At 37.3% G+C, this 16687-nt stretch overlaps 1 protein-coding gene across 1 annotated transcript in view; it reads right to left on the bottom strand.

The window, feature by feature from the left end:
* The window catches only part of REPS2 (RALBP1 associated Eps domain containing 2), a 183319-nt gene that overhangs the window by 49875 nt on the left and 116757 nt on the right, over positions 1–16687 (bottom strand). Inside the window, exon 14 of the mRNA XM_011362988.2 lies at positions 399–460. Within this exon, the coding sequence (XP_011361290.1) occupies positions 399–460 (62 nt within the window). The remainder of the gene's footprint in view (positions 1–398; positions 461–16687) is intronic.

Below are 16687 nucleotides of genomic sequence, written 5' to 3'. Positions count from 1 at the left end.
CAGAATTAACACAGCTCCTAAAACACTGTTGAAAATATGGGCACCCAGACTGCACATGTACACAGAAAAACCACGTCCCCCACCTCTAACTGGAGAGAAGCCCCTTCTATCACTCCTTTCTCTGTATGAAAACCACTTGCAACCCAGTGCAGCCAAGAGTGAACTAGTACACATTTGCTTGGTTGCTCATTGAGGAAACTTTCCCTTTTCTACATGAGGTTGTGGGGCAGGGCTAGCTGGATAAGAAGAAATTCAACCACTCTGCTCTCTTCCGCCAGATGCCATCTTGGGAACCTAGCTGGCCAGTTCTGTGGGATCCATCCTCGCAAAGGAAGCACAGTGGTAGGACAAATTCCCTACTCCCCAGCAGTTCACAGAAATCAACATCTGTCTCCTACCTGTGATGGACAAGGTCTCGGAGGGAGTGCAGGTGGTGGAGGTAACACTCCTGACTTAGTGGCTGAAAAGGAAAACATACATTGTTAAGAACCACCCCCAAAACACCCTTCCACTTGTTAACTAGGAATAGCAATAGCATTTAACATGTTTAAGTTCTTAAAATCCATCTGAAGGCTTAATTTTTTTAAAAAAAGAGTGCATGCTTTTTCTAATCCCATTTTCATTTTCATCCTACCCAAATCCAAGTATTTATATAGGTTCTTGTGATTGAGACAGTGTACAATGGTAAGGAAGAGACACTTTATGATCAAAAGACTGGAACCCAGCACAGGAAAAGCAGTTGATCTCTCATTATTCTGCTGTTAATTTTTTAGTTTCAAATAACCTAGGCCCTTTGGCTTCTCTCCTATTTCTCCCTAGCTCTCGGCCATTACACTGCTCATTAGCTCAGCTAGCAGGCTGCTGAAACAGAGAGCCGGAGTCCCAACGAGCCATTTCTACTGCCCTGTGAGTGAGTAGGTCTGATAGCAGCAGGGGAGGCCAAAAGTGACGGACTAAAATGATATTTAGGGATTCTTCCAAGATCTCAATTTCCTTTTCCCTCCCTGATCCTTATTATCATGGATAATTAAATCTGTTTCTGAAATAATCTGGCCCCATTTGAAGGATCTTTTGAAAGTTTCAGTCTAAATTTTTAATTTTGTGAGAATACAGAGAAAATTTCTGTTAAGCCAAGAACATCTGAATTGTAACTCAAGGAAAATAAACATCTGCTATTGAATTATAAATAAAGCTCATAATCACAAAGAAACAAGTTTATTATCACGCACTGGCAAGTTAAACCACATTCTTTACAAACTCCTTAGAAAAGCACACTGTGCTCTGTATAACTATACATAGTTTATTTGCAAATCTGTAATGTGTGCGCTAATATTTAGACAATTTTCTGTGCCTTAAAGATAAATCATAGCAATGTGCCAAGAACATAGAAGTTTTTGTAAATCACTTTTGATTTGACCTAGCTAGATCAGACAAGCTCGAAGATGGAGTTTGGAGCTTTCCACAAAGGTAACTGAATAATTTCACAGAGATTTTCATTCTGAGCCAGTGCACGGATATGGTACAACCATGTGGACCTATCAATGATTTCTCTCAATCTGTCTTTCATTAAAATTTATAAAATACATCAGGGGATCAAAACCCCAGAGGTGGTGAGGCCTTGAACAGCCTTTGATAACAAAGCACGTAGCAGCAGAGAATGACAAAAGCCTCAGTTCTCCATCTCAGGGACCCTGCTCTACAGGTTCTCCTGGACTGGGACTTTAGACTACCGGTTACTTTAAAAACAAAATAAAAACACAAACAAAAAACCGAAATCTATACATGCTTTTAAGGGGAAAGCCTTGCACTAGAATAAATCGTTTGCCAAAATAACCCTTTATTAACAAAAGAAGACTAAGAAATAAGCCATTTTACTAAACTGACTTCTGCTTCCAGCCAAGATGGAGTAACAGAGATCAAACAGACCCTCCCACTTGAAATATCCAAAGCCAAACATATTTTTTTATATAAAACAACAGTTTAAGACACTAGAACAAAACATATGAAACGACAGCTTTCAACACACTAGGAAATCAGGCAATGAAAGACAGTGATCCCTGAGAGACAGTTCCTAGAAATGGGACCCACATCCACATTCATATCTAATTTCGCTTTTACTATTGAATAAAAAAATATATAACTGCCCTATTTTTGTAAAAGATAACGTAAGGGTATGTTTCTGAATGTACTTTTGGATAAAATTCTATTATGTACCAATATTAACAGTTTTGTTTCCTCTTTTCAGTACCTTTATCTATTTTTTGTTTGTTTGTTTTTGAACTTACCTGGTTAGAACATCTACTGTAAACTTGAATTAAATGGTGATAAGGGTGTTCTGGTCTTCTCCTGATCTCAAAGGGAAGGCTTTCACCATTGCACCATTAAGTACAGTATTTGCTATAGGTTTGTCATAGATACCTTCTAATGGATTATGAAAATTCCCATCTATTTTTGAGATTTCTTTAATGATAACTTATTGTTGAATTTTAGCCAAAGCTGCATCTCCATCCATTCAGATGGAATGATTTTTCCTTATAATTTGTTATATTATAAATTATAGTATGAATTTGATATTAAAACATTCTCGCCGACCTAGGATAATACCAACTTGATTAGGTTTTTATATCTGCTAGACTTAGTTGGCTACTATTTTGTTGAGAATTTTTGCAACTATATTCATGAGGAAGACTGACAAGTGAGTTTCCTTTTTCATCTGGTCCTGTGTTATACTTGACTCGGCGGGAGAATGTTCCCCCATCTACACTCTGGAATAGGTTGTATAAGATCAGAAATTTTTGTTATTGAATGTCAGGTAAAATTTGAAGGCAGAACCATCTGGGCCTGGAGTTTTCTTTGAAACAAGATATCCAATTATTTTTGCTTCTTTAATTGTTATAGGATTATTCGAACTTTCTAATTCTTGAATCAGTTTTAATATTTTTCTAGGCATTTCTTCATTTTGTCTACATTTTCACATTTGTTGCCATATAAGTGTTCATACCCACCTCTTATCATCTTAATCTCTGCATATGTGATTTTCTTTTTCCATTCCTAATACTATTTGTGTCATCACTCTAGCTTTTCTTCATCAATCTTGCCTGACATTTGTCAGGTTTTATTACTCCTTTCAAAAACCAACTTTTAACGTTTTTGAGCCTCTGTATTGTATGCTCGCTTTCTGTTTCATTAAGGTCTGCCCATTTCCTTCCATTTACTTTCTTTGGGTTTATCCTACGGTTCTTCTCGAGAACTGGTAACATCAAACTCTTCTGAAAGTAGGCATAAAATCAGGAGCGCAATAAAAATAAAATTAACTGGTAGCAGATCATATTTCCCACCCTTCAGCAGAAGAGCATACCTTGAAAAGCCCCTTAAAGATCTGGTTTTGGCTATGCCTCATGCTGATTTTGGCCTCAGGATCCCTGCTCCCGGGGTTCCTCTGCCTGTAATGGCCATTCCCTACCCCTACTTCACCTGGATAACTCAGAATACAGTAAGTAACCAACAAATATTTGTTTATTTGAACATAAGAACTATAGGATTATGCTCCATCTCCATATTTTAAAAAAGACTGAATGAAGCAGTTTAGGAGCAGTTAGATCCTGAGATTTTTCACATTCTGCATAGTTTCAGCATGTTTCCCTCTCCGGCGAAAAGCTAGAAATATTTTTCTTCGCCAGGGAGGACACGAGGCCCAGATGAAGGCACGAGGGCCATACTTAAAGTAAAATTCGGTACTCTGGATACTGAGCTCTTCTAGCTCTCTTCTCTGTTCCCAGACTGTTATATCCAGAGATTGGAAGAATGTGTTCCAGGAAACTGGACCAGCCAGGAAAGAAGATTTAGATATCAGCATCAAGACATCTCCAAAAGGATGGCCCAGCCAGATCATTCTACCATGAAATTCACTGATGTCAAGTCCCATCTATTTATTCATATATCCCAATCAGCTTTTTAGTTCTCCTTCTTAAATATAAGCAGATGATGAAGTATTACCAGGTATCTGCAGAAAATTTTCTAACCTAAGAGCAATAAAAGTAGAAAAAAGTAACCTCAAAGAAACAGATTAGGTCTATACTAGGAGAAAACTTTAAGTGTATATTAATATTGTTAGAATGATCATTCAGTTTATTCCAGAACTATTTAAACATTTATTATATACCAGACACTGAGGTGCTGGGAAAATATCGGTGAAAAAAAGAAAAGGAAGAAAAGCTCCACCTTCTCAGTAGAAGCTTATATTCTACTGAGAACACAGATAATGGGATGAGAGTTAGGGATGAAATTTTTAATAGAGTCATCAGGGAAAGCCTCAATAAGACATAACTGTTATTTGTAAAGATGAAATAATGGAATGCTACTGAAAAAAGAACATTCAAAAAATTAAAAAAAGCACTTGGAAATTAAAGACATGATAGCAGAAAGGGAAAGCTTAATAGAATGGTTCAAAGATAATCTGAAGAAATCTTAAAGTAGGGTAATATCCAAACAAAAGTTCCACAAAGAGAAACAGAAAATAGCAAGAATAAATCTGTTAAGTAGTCCAAGAAAATTTCCCAGAAATGAAGGATATGAGTTTGTAAGAGTCCACTAAGTACCCAGGACAATGGGGGAAAAAATCCACGGCAAGGCACATCAACACAAAATTTTAAAATACTAGAGTTAGAATATTCCCCAAGTTTCTAGCAGAGGGTGAGAGAGAAGGGCAAGCCACATACAAATGATCAGGAATCTAAATGGTTTTAGACTTCTTAACATACCATTGGAAAATAGAAATCATTGGAGCAATTCCATCAAAATTCTGAAATTTTATTTCCAACTGATGATTGTATTCCCAAACTAGCAGCCTGCACGATGGTTTAGTTAAAGATATTTTTAGACATTCAGGGTCTCAAATTGAGCTCCATGTACCCTTTCCAAGAAAGTTACTCAAGGATGTTCTCTACAAAAACAGGAGAGTAAGCCAAAAAAGAGCAATACATGGATACAGGATAAAGGAGATCCAACATGGAAAAAAAAAAAAGATGAAGGGAATCCTTAGATGACAGTGTAGAGAGATGCCATGATAAAAACTACGTAACGCACATAGAAAGACAATCACTTTAGATTTCTTCAAAAAGATGAAACTAATACCTGATGTGTAGAATTTTGTCAAAAGTTTACAAAATTGAGCAAGTCCATAGTTTATTAAGCGGCGAATATACTGAAAAGAAACAAAATGATTATTCACCCCAAGGCAACCAAAAATATGTACAAGTAAGAAAAGTAAATAATTTAGCATATGGCTTACATAGCCATAAGACTAATATAAACACTAAATATTAATCAACCAAAATTATAATATAACTATATTGGGAGGGTGAGGGGGAAGTTGCTAGGGAAGACAGTAGATGATGACTAAAATGGAAATGCCAACAAGAGGTTACATAAACATGTTCTTTTGAAATATGAAGAAAACACCAAAATAATCAACATAAAAAAATCCTGTAGCAGACTGTCTTCTCCCAAGTCTTGAGGTATATCAAGGCCCTGGAGGAACATCCCAGACTTCAGTTTCTCCCCTCAGCTCAGCAAGGAGCCCTGGGCCTTCCTCTCCAACATGTCAGGATATCAGCTGTGATTATTTACTTTTCCAGCTTCTTCTTCTCTCTTTCTGGAAGTCATATCCACTAACTCTCAGTTAAAAGAAGGGAAAACTAAGAGTACCTACTCACTTCACTCCAGATCTGGAGTTATCAGTAAGAAATCTCAAGATTCACCTATTCACTCACATGGCTTCTGGAGGCAGGCAGTCGAGAGTACTCCCAAAGTCTCAGATCTTCCCTTAGCTGCGTCCCCCAGATGCCATTAGCTCATGCATCTTTCCTTGTTTGGATGCTGCTTAAAAATCTCTTCCATGTGTTTATAATTCTGTGTTCATTTCCTTTAATGGTAGGAGATACTAATCTGGCTTCATTTTACCAACTTTAGGTCTAATTCCTCTTTTTGTCTTCCACAGCACCTTAACACACTGCCTTGTGTTTCGTAAGTACTCAGTGAGCAAATAATTGGAATTGAATTTAGTTAAAAAAAAAAAATCTCCTGTTATCATATTTTCAGTCCATTCATGACCTTAAATTTGATTCACATATTTTATCCGCGTGTTCTAGTCAACTTTTTAAGAAAGAAAAGTGAAATGCAAAGTGAAATTGAAAGAATAATTTGGCTGAATAATCTAGGGTACACATGCAAAAGATGACAACGTACCTGTTAATAGTAATTGCTTTCCCAGAAGGGAAGAGAAGAGAAGAAGAGAGGAGAGGACACTTTTTCTGCATACATTAAAAGCTAACACACTTGTGAAGCAATTGCCAGTTTCTTTCTGATGTCTTATGGTGAATAAGGGGGGACACCAGGTATCAGCAAGGCTTTGTCAAATCAAAACCTTTTATAAGTGGAATCACGGAAAAAAATAATAAACACCCAAATCCTGAAAAACAGATCTAAAAGTTCATTAAAGAAAGTGCCATTTAATCCTAAATTCAGAAAACACACTGATAATTTCCAGGGTCCGTTAAATCTGTTGAAAGATGTGCATTTTCTGACATTGATCCGCTAAATCTCGGCTTCTTGGTATCTTAATCCGAAACTCTAACCTCTGCAATTTTTTATCCTCTTACTTCATTATGCTTAGACATTTCCAGGCAAAATATTATTCATAGATATCACTGTCTGTTTACTAATTTCCTTCAGATTTTTACAAAGCCCCAAATCAACGACTAAATGAAAACATGTTCCAACTTACTGAGTGGAAATAATGCAGCAGATGTGGCCATTGAAAGCTTCAAGGAACAGAAAGCCGATTCTTCAGGGGAGTGAGACTTGGAATAACTTCAGCTGTGGAAAAGGGCTCCTATCCCCCGCCCCCAACTCGGAATATTTTATGAAGAAAATAAAAGCATTCAAATGCCAAAGAAAAAAAACACTTAAAGGATGGAAAATGTTGAAAGGAGCCTGCCAGTGGAACCTACACTTTTAAGTATCAATCAAGTAGAGAGTTAGCCATATGCAAAGCTTCAAGGATTTCATCAGTAAGGACCATTCCTCTTCTTGGCAAGTTCATAAAAATGGCTATTTCTTTGTAATAGAAATCGTTCTTTCCTTCCCTCCTTTCTAATCACAAAAGCATGTGCGAGCCTATGTCTAGCCCCTGATCACCCAGATACACACAGTGATGGCTTCATATGTCATATACACCTATGTACATAAGAAAATGTTTGCCAGGACTACCTTTCCAACAATACCTGCCTCAGTCCCCTGATGATGCCCCACTTATCCCTATTCAATTCTGTTAAACAGAACAGCTTTATCACTGGTTAAAAGAGATGAACTTACACATGTCTTGAAAATGTTCAACAGGGAAAATGTTCAAGTTTGGAAAGGTTATAAGATCAAATTTAATTCTTTCACTTTGCAGATGAGAAAATTAAGTCCTGGGAAGGTAAAATGACATCACCACGGTCACAAGGCTACTAGGGTGCAGGAATCAGTATCACATTTTGAATCTACGGGACAGGTAATGGTAAAGAGGAGAGAGAGGCACTGAGATGGGGGATAAGCAGCTGGACAGGGGTTATTCTATATCCAGAGAATAGGCATGTCAGAAGGCTGCAAAGCAAGAAAGTATTGCAAATTTAAGGAACTAAAAAAGTGCTTCTGAATATGCTATACACCATGGTCGAATAAATAAGATGCTAGACACTATCTAAAAATGTGCCACTTTAGAAAATATTTAGCCTTCTTAGTCATTTGATCACCTCTTCACAAGACTACATATTACTCCCCTGCTTTAAAAAGCATTCAGTGTATTACTGGCATAAGAACATAGATCAATGAAACAGAATAGAGTCTAGAAATAAACCCCAATATTCACAGTCAAGTGATTTTTGACAAAGATGGCAAGGCAATTCAGTAGGAAAAGGAGAGTATTCTTCAACAAGTAGTGCTGGGACAACTGGATTTCCACATACACAGAGATGAACTGAGACCCTCACCTCACACTACACACAAGAATCAAATCAAAATGGATTACAGACATGAATGTAAGAGCTAAAATTATAATACTTTTAGAAGAAAACAGGAGAAAATCTTCAAGACCTTGGGTTAGGCAAAAATTTTCTTAGATGTGATACCAAAAGCACAATCCAAACAGGAAAGAATTGATAAACTGCACTTCATCAAAATTCAAAGCTTCGGTGCTTCAAAGGCACCATTAAGAAAATAAAAAAGACAAGTCTCAAACTAGGAAAAAAATATTTGCAAATCACATATATATCTGTTAAAGAATTTGTATCCAGAAGATGCAAAAACTCCAGAATACACAATTCAACAATAAGACGACAAACACCATTTTAAAAATGGGCAAATGATATGAGTAGATATTTCACCAAAGAAGCTACAGGAATCAGTAATAAGCACATGAAAAGATACTCAACATCGTTAGTCAGGGAAATGCAAATCAAAATCACAATGAAATACCACTTCACATAATCAATCGGTGTTGAAGATCTGAAGAACAGTAATCCTCATACACTGCTGGTGGGAATGTAAAATGATACAGATACTTTAGAATAGTTTGGCAGTTTCTTATCAAGTTAAACATAAATTTACCATATGCCCAGCAATTCTACTCCTAGGTGTGTATCCAAGAGAAATTAAAGCATGTCTATATCAAGACTTGTATTCAAATGTTCATAGCAGTATTATTTATAATAGGTGCAAAGCAGAAACTCAGGTGTCCATCGAACTGAAGAATGGATAGACAAAATGTAGTACAGCCATAGAATGAATGTTATTCAGCAATAAAAAGAAATGAAATACCAATATGTGCTACAACATGGACGAACCTCAAAAACATACAAAGTAAGGAAGCCAGACACAAAAGGTCCCATACTGTATGAATCTATTTATATAAAATGTCCAGAAAAGGCAAATCTATAGAAACAGAAAGTACATTAGTGCTTGCCTGGGGTGGACATGGGGATTAACTGTAAATAGGTATAAGGGATATTATTGGTGATGAAAATCTTCTAAAACTGGATTACGGTGACTAAAGCACAATTTGATAAATTTACTAGAAACCACAGAATTGTCTGCTTAAAATGGATGAACTTTATGGTCTACAAATTATATGTCAATCTTTTTTTTTTTACAGCAAAGGGTGGGGAAAAAAGTAGTATCAGTCATATGGGAGGGAGAATACAAATGAAACAAGATAGGCCATAGTTGATCATTGTTGAAGCCAGGGGTTCAGCATATTATTCTTTTTCTTTTTTATAGATAATTAAAATTTTTGAAAACAATTTTTGAATTAAAAAAATAGGTATATTAAGATTTCTAAGTATTTAAGAAGGCGAAACTTCCTCAGAGAAAACTGCCCAACACTGCGAGTCATGTAGAAGAGAACAAAGGAAAAGAGGTTTTTTTGTTTTTGTTTTTCAATTTTTTTTTTTAGGAGAGGCAACTCTTGGTTGACCTCATAGATCGCAAGGACCTTGTTAGCTTACAATCTCTTCTTTTCTATTTTTATTTTTTTATGTCTACAGCACCTGGTCTTCCTAGGTGGTCACCCATCCAAGTACTAACCAGGCCTGACCCTGCTTAAGGAAAAGTTTTCTTGCATATAGAGGGCACCATATTTATTATTATATCTTTTAACTTTAGATAATTAGTGTTATTAGCTATAGAAAAATAATAAGATGTGCCCAAGTTAAATTAATGTAGATTGCTCTCCTGATACTAAATCTGTTACAAGGATTTGAACAAAGATTCCCCATCTTCAAAGGATCTGAGAGAGAACAAAGCAATGACATTCCCTGGATCTCAGTCTCCTCGCCTGTAATACGTGAGTTAGCCAAGATATTTAAGTTCTCTTTTAGCATTGACGCTCTATGATTCTAGAATTTATTCACCAGTGTTTACCAACAATGCCTTCTTCCTGTACCATGGGATATATAATAGGGGTTAACTAGGTCCCAGATGGAGACACAGGCAGAGTTAAGTGACAAAAACACAAGAGATTTAACCTCGTGAAAGTCGTTTTATTTCTCATATTACATTTACATAAATGCATTTCTCTTCATCGTTTTACTATTAAACTCCTTAGGTTGGTTTAAATCACTAGCTGGGTGTATGTGTGTGTTTTGAAGGGAAGGCGGGCAGGCAACCTGGAAAAAGAGTCTATTATCTTGAAACTGTCTCTTTTCTATAATGAATTTTTAAAATGTGACATCTAGTCTGACCAACTTCTGAGGCTTAAGTATTTCAAAATGAGTTTGTGATGACAACTATTCCAAAGTTTCTCAAACATTCCACAACCTTTTACAATCTAGATTAACCCTAGCACTGCAGTAAACTGTTCTAAGAGTTCCTAAGGACACAGTTTACACACTCCACCTCCTATATTCTCCATTCTTTTTGCCCAGTCAGTAGACTTCATACTTCTGATCTGCACTTATTCCTGAAATACTTTCCTCCCTGGGCATGCCAGGCCATGATAGTGTCCCTTACTGAATCCATGTATTCTCGTGGCTTCAGGTCCAGTTGTCAAGACAAAGAAATTCAGTATTTACATACAAGGTCCTGAAGGGCTTTGACTAGGGAGGTGACATCATAGTTGTGCTTAAGAAGTTAATCCTGTTGCTCTGTGAAGTAAAGAACAGAGAAAGCAAACCAGACCGGAGATTACTGTAGCAGCCTCTCAGGCAACTGGCATTAAGAACTGAACCAAGACAGATTGTAAAGGAGAATCAACACGATTTGACTCCAAAAATCATATCCAGCATTCAAAGTTTAGCTCAGCAGCCTGTGCACCCTGCACCAACACATCCACAGCTCCTTCTAGTTAGAAACCACCCAGACTCAGCACCCTTCTCACGTGTAACTGTAATACTGATTGGCAGAATGCGAGGCCACATCCATATTCCTGTTAGAATTCTCCGCAATACCAAGCACACGGTAAGTGCTCAGTAAATACTGGTTAAATGAATAAAACACTTTTCCTGGCCATCATTACTGAAGTCTATTTCAGTTTTCATATGATTCTATAAACACAAATGCATATAAGGAACTTAGCAATGTACTGAGAATTATATTGTTTTACGGTATTCTTCAACTCACAAGTTTTATAACAATCATAAATAACAGTCCAACAATAAGAAAATGATTAAATAAACCATGGTCCAAATTAATAAAGGTAAAAGTAATAAGAGTATTACCATTTCGCAACTACGAATAAAGTAATGGATCTAAACAGTGGTTTGCTGGAAACAGTTCAAACCAGCTTGTGAGAGCCAACTGTGCACATCTGTTCCAACCGCATATTCAGTGACACATCAGTAAGAGTGAAATTGGCCGTGGCAGGACTGTTTATACCAGAAAAATTGGCAAATGGCCAGTTGTTAAACATTTACCAACACACTGCTGGAAGTAGGTACTGATCAATACCTGACAAAACCATTAGTGGAAAGGCTGCTGGGAATCTTTATCATAATGGATGAATAAGGCTAATACTACATGGACCCACTGATCAAGCAAACATCACAAAAATAGTGGCAGTAGACATCAGGGACCTCCTAAAGTGATGCGGTAGGAAATACACAGCATCACTAAGAAGTATTCTTGCCAAAAGAGAATCTGATTCTGATCAAGCCTAAATCTACCGACCAGGTAATGAGAAATACAGGAGATGGAAGAACAGAAAACCAGCCAAACACAGAATGTAGAAATGTCTACAGGGTGGATGATTTTTTTACGAATGAATAGATGAATGAATATTAGAGGTGGGGGGACTGAAGGAGGACCCTATCAGTTAAGAGAGACTTAATGGATGTCAAAACAAACACAATGTACATGTACTCCTTGTTTGGGTTCTGACTTGAACAAGCCACTATTAAAAGACATACTTGAGACAATTCAGGGAATCTGAACACTGGCTAAGAGATGATATTAAGGGGTCATTGTTAATTTTGTTACATAAGATAAAAGTTTCGTAGTTAGGTATTTTTTTAGTAGTCGACTTTTTTAAAGATCTTATCTGTTAGAGATACGTATAAAGTATTTGTATATGAAACTATAAAATATCTAGAATTTGCTTCAAAATAATCTGGGGATGAGGTTTGTCTTTTACATACATTTGAAACTTTCCATAATACAGTTTTTAACAGAGTAGCCAGTGTATAAAACATATGCAAAAGAATTACAAAATTATTAGTGCTGACATGGACATAGCTCCAAGAAATAATGTAGTATGAGAAAGCATGAGAGAAGCCAGTACAGTGTAATGTCAGTTATTTTAAAGATAAAAAACATGAAATTGATGTCACAGGTACACATATCCATTCATAAATGCACTAGAAAATGTCTTAGGAATACATTCCCTGGGGAGGACACTGGGCTTGGTGGGGGTGAGTTTAAGGGACAGACCTGTAATGTCAGAATTTTACACGCAAGAAAGTAGTTGTCTATTATTCAAACGAGTTTGATAAGCATTTTAAAAATCAAGGTTATACTAACATTTCCCACTACATCCTCCAGAGATTCTAGTCTTGTTCCTCCCCACGCACCCTTGTCAGAGGACTCAGCCAGGCAGAGGCAGCTGTAAAACCGGAGGACTGCACCCCCACCTTGGCAGCCTTTGGAAAACCCCAGGCTTCTGACCTCCACGGGCGCAAAGCACAGCACTGTGCTAGCACACACACTTTCACATAACTCATTGAGGGGGAAACCTTATAAGTAAAGAAACAGGAAAAGGCAAAAAGAAGCCAAGGACAGCGCACTGCGACCACACCTTCCAAAGGCTGGCAGAAATGTAGATGAGCATGCTGAATACTGGCACAGACGAGCTTGGAAATAACTGGACTGCATTTTTTACCTCCGAAAATGTTCATCCAGCCTAGCAGCCCAAATATACATCATTATGCTTAAATGAACTTTTAGACTTGAAATCTCATGACAAAGTAACACTACGCCGTAGCCAACACCTTTTATCAACTACTGAGAAGCTCGAGGGAAATCTCAATGCTCCGTCACTATGAATTCTGAGTGTTATTTCTAACGATAGACCCTACCACACACAAACAAGATCAGGCCCAAAAACAAGGATTCGGGTCTAGAAAACTAGAAGGCACTTCTTGATGCTTCAAAGATAAATGACTGTCATGGCAGTCAAAACGGATAACCTGGACTTCAGCAAAATTAAAAAGTTTTTCACCTCAAAGAACACCACTGAAAAGGTTGAAAGGATGACCCACTAAATGAGAGAAAGTATCTGTAAATCATTTATCTGAAAAGAGACTTGTATCCAGAATACATAACGAAGTCTTACAATTCAACATTAAAAAGATGAATACCCCAATTTAAGAATGGCCAAAGATTTTGAATAGACATTTCTCCAAAGATGACATAAATATGGCCAATAAGCACATGTAAAAATGTTCTACATCAGAAATCATTAGAAAATGCAAATCAAAACCATGATAAAATACCACTTTATACCTACTAAAATGGCTAAAATTAAAAAAAGGGCAATAACAAGTGTTTCAAGGATATGAAAAAATTGAAATCTTCATATATTGCTAGTGAGATGGCAAATTGGTGCAGCTACTTTGGAAAATAGTTCAGTTGTTCCCCAAAATGTTCAACATTGAGCTACCATATGGCCCAGAAATTCCACTCCTATGTATATACCCATGAGAAAGGAAAACATGTTTACACAAACACTTGTACATGAATGTTCAAAGCAGCATTATTCATTATAGTAGGAAAGTGGAAACAACTGAAATGTCCATCAACTGATAAATGGATAAATAAAATGTACCATGTCAACACAGTGGAATATTACCCATCCATAAAAGGAATGAAGTACTGACACATGCTATAACCTGGATAAACCTTGCAAATATTATGCTAAGTGGAAAAAAAGCCAGTTACAGGAGACCATATATTATATGATTCCGTTAATATTGAATATCCAGAACCAGGCAATTCATAGAAACGAAGGCTAGTGGCTGCCAATGGTTAGGGGTGGGGGAGGAAAGAGGAATGGAGATTGACTGCTAACGGATATGGGGTTGGGGGTACGGTGATGAAAATGTTCTGAAACTGTATAATGCTGGTGGTTATGCAACATTATGAATATACTAAAGCCACTTTAAAAGACGGATTTTATAGTACGTGGAGCACATCTCAATAAAGGTCTCATTTAAAAAAACTGCCCAGACTGCCATACTGAACCCTTGGCTGGCTGTGTACTGCAGACCCAATAGTTTGAGGATCGTGCAGGAATCCCATATTCCTACTAGATTTTTTAATCCTACTAGATTTTAAAAGGGAACAAGTAGCTGTCACAGGAATGATACAATATGGAAAATCTATACGGTCAAAGCCATCTGTGAGGCCAAATTCATACTTTTCAGAACATGAAAGGTAAGTTTGGTCTTGAAAACATCTCTTCTTCAAAGGGTTTACCTTTTCTCTAATTGCAGAAAGAAATAGTCATTTGTAGAAAACCCAAGACAGGTTCTTCTCAGCTCACCACTCAATAAACACACCCCCCTTCCAAGTTAGGACAGAGCTCTTATTACAATACTTTGCCCATCTGTACATCTCACAATGGAGGTTTGGGAAGTCCTCCAAAACTATTCCTCAGTGTTGCAGGGGCACTAAAGAGGAATCTGAAGAACATATCAGAGCCTTCAAGTATGCTCTGGAATGTTTTGTCATTTCAGTTGCATTCCAGGAGGTGGCAGCAGACTGGTTATAAAGATACCCTAGAAAAAGAATGGTAGGCAAGTTTAAGACAAGTAAACTGTGGTAGGAAGAACACCTCTGGTACTCTCAGGTATCACCTGGTCATCACAGCTATAAAGGAAAAAGTAAAGTTTTTTGTAACAGGTAATACCTATACATGAGGCAAAGTTTTAAAAATACAAATGGTTATCAATGAAAAGTAAGTTTCTCTCTTGCTGCTGTCCCCAGTCGTCCCCATCTCTTCCCCAGAGGCAATCGCTGTTACTAGTTTAAGTACCCTTCCAGAAACTGCATATACATTTAAGAACAAACATACGCTACGGCATGCCGTTTTCACTTAATCTTCACTTACTATCTCACATAGCTCTCCACTTAGTTACACATACCTCATTCTTTTTAACGGCTTCATAAGATTCTGTGATATCGATGGATGTACAATAATTTCTTAACCACAGAATGAGTTATTATCAATCTATCTAAAGCAGAGATAAGACATAAGCTGTTCGTGGGCAGATACTACCCATGGATGTGTTTTGTTCAGCCATCACAATAGTTTTAACAGGTGGATCTCAATATATTTGACCATATGGGGTATGGTGGAAAAAGCTGTTCACCGACATCCATTCCTGTTTACAGTAACAGGGGTGTCACTGGGAAATGGCTGCCCTGCCAGGGACTACATTTCTCAGCTGCCTGGCACCTGGCTATATCCATGATATTAGGTTTCCCCAGTTAGATTTGAGTGGAAGTGGTGAAGGTTCCTGGTCTGAAGCTTAAAAGGATGGCTATGTTTCCACCACCTAATGTCTGCCTCCTCTGCCAAGTATATGCTCAATGACTGAAACAGGACTATTGCAGCAGAGGTAGCACCGAGGTGGTTAACCATCACCATGAACTGCAAACCTTGAACTGCAAAGCTTAGGCATGACTTTGGAAGGAGTGGGTCGGTGTCAAGAGTGAAAGGAAGGGAATTCCCACCCCACACAGTGGAATAGAAAAAAATCCATTTTATGAAAAAAAAAAAAGTTACCTAATGAAAGCAATAGTTTCAATGAGGAAAAGAAGGTTAGGGTCAAAAAAAGTATTGCCTTCCAAGTTTTAGCAATTATGAATAAAACTGCTATAAATATCCATGTGTATGCTTTTTGTGTGGACATGTTTTCAACTTCATTGGGTAAATACAAAGGAGCAAAGTTTTTCTATCACATGGTAAGAGTATGTTCACTTTTGTAAGAGATCGTTTTTCAAAGCGGCTGTACCATTTTGCATTTCAACCAGCAATAGATGAGAGTTATGTTGCTCCACATCCTTGCCAAAACTTGGAAGCAACCAAGATATCCGTCAGCAGGTGAATAAACTGTAGTACATCTAGACAGTAGAATATTATTCAGTACTGAAAAGAAATGAGTTATCAAGCCATGAAAAGACATGGAGGAAACTTAAATGCATATGACTAAATGAAAGAAGCCAATCTGAAAAGGCTACCTACTGTAGGATTCCAACTACTATGTGACATTCTGGAAAAGGCAAAACTATGGAAACAATAAAAAGATCACTGGTTACCTGGGCGTAAGAGGAGGGATGAAACACAGAAGTGGAGCACAGAGGATTTTTAGGGCAGTGAAAATACTCTGTATGATATCATGATGATGGATAGACATCATTATACATTTGCCCAGACCCAAAGAATATTTAACACCAAGACTGAACCCTAATGTAAACTATGGACTTTGAGTGATTGCGTCAATGCAGGTTCATCAGTGTTAACAACTGTGCTACTGTAGTGGGGGATGTTGATCATGGGGGGAGGCTGTGCAGGTGTGGGGGCCACGAGTACATGGAAACTCTGTACCTTCCCCTAAATTTTACTATGAACCTAAAAATCCTCTAAAAATTAAAG

Source organism: Pteropus vampyrus, unplaced genomic scaffold (genome assembly GCF_000151845.1).
Source record: "Pteropus vampyrus isolate Shadow unplaced genomic scaffold, Pvam_2.0 Scaffold81, whole genome shotgun sequence".
Taxonomy (NCBI): Eukaryota; Metazoa; Chordata; class Mammalia; order Chiroptera; family Pteropodidae; genus Pteropus; species Pteropus vampyrus.
Note: the sequence above shows the minus strand (reverse complement) of the source record. Positions and strands in the feature narration are given on the sequence as shown.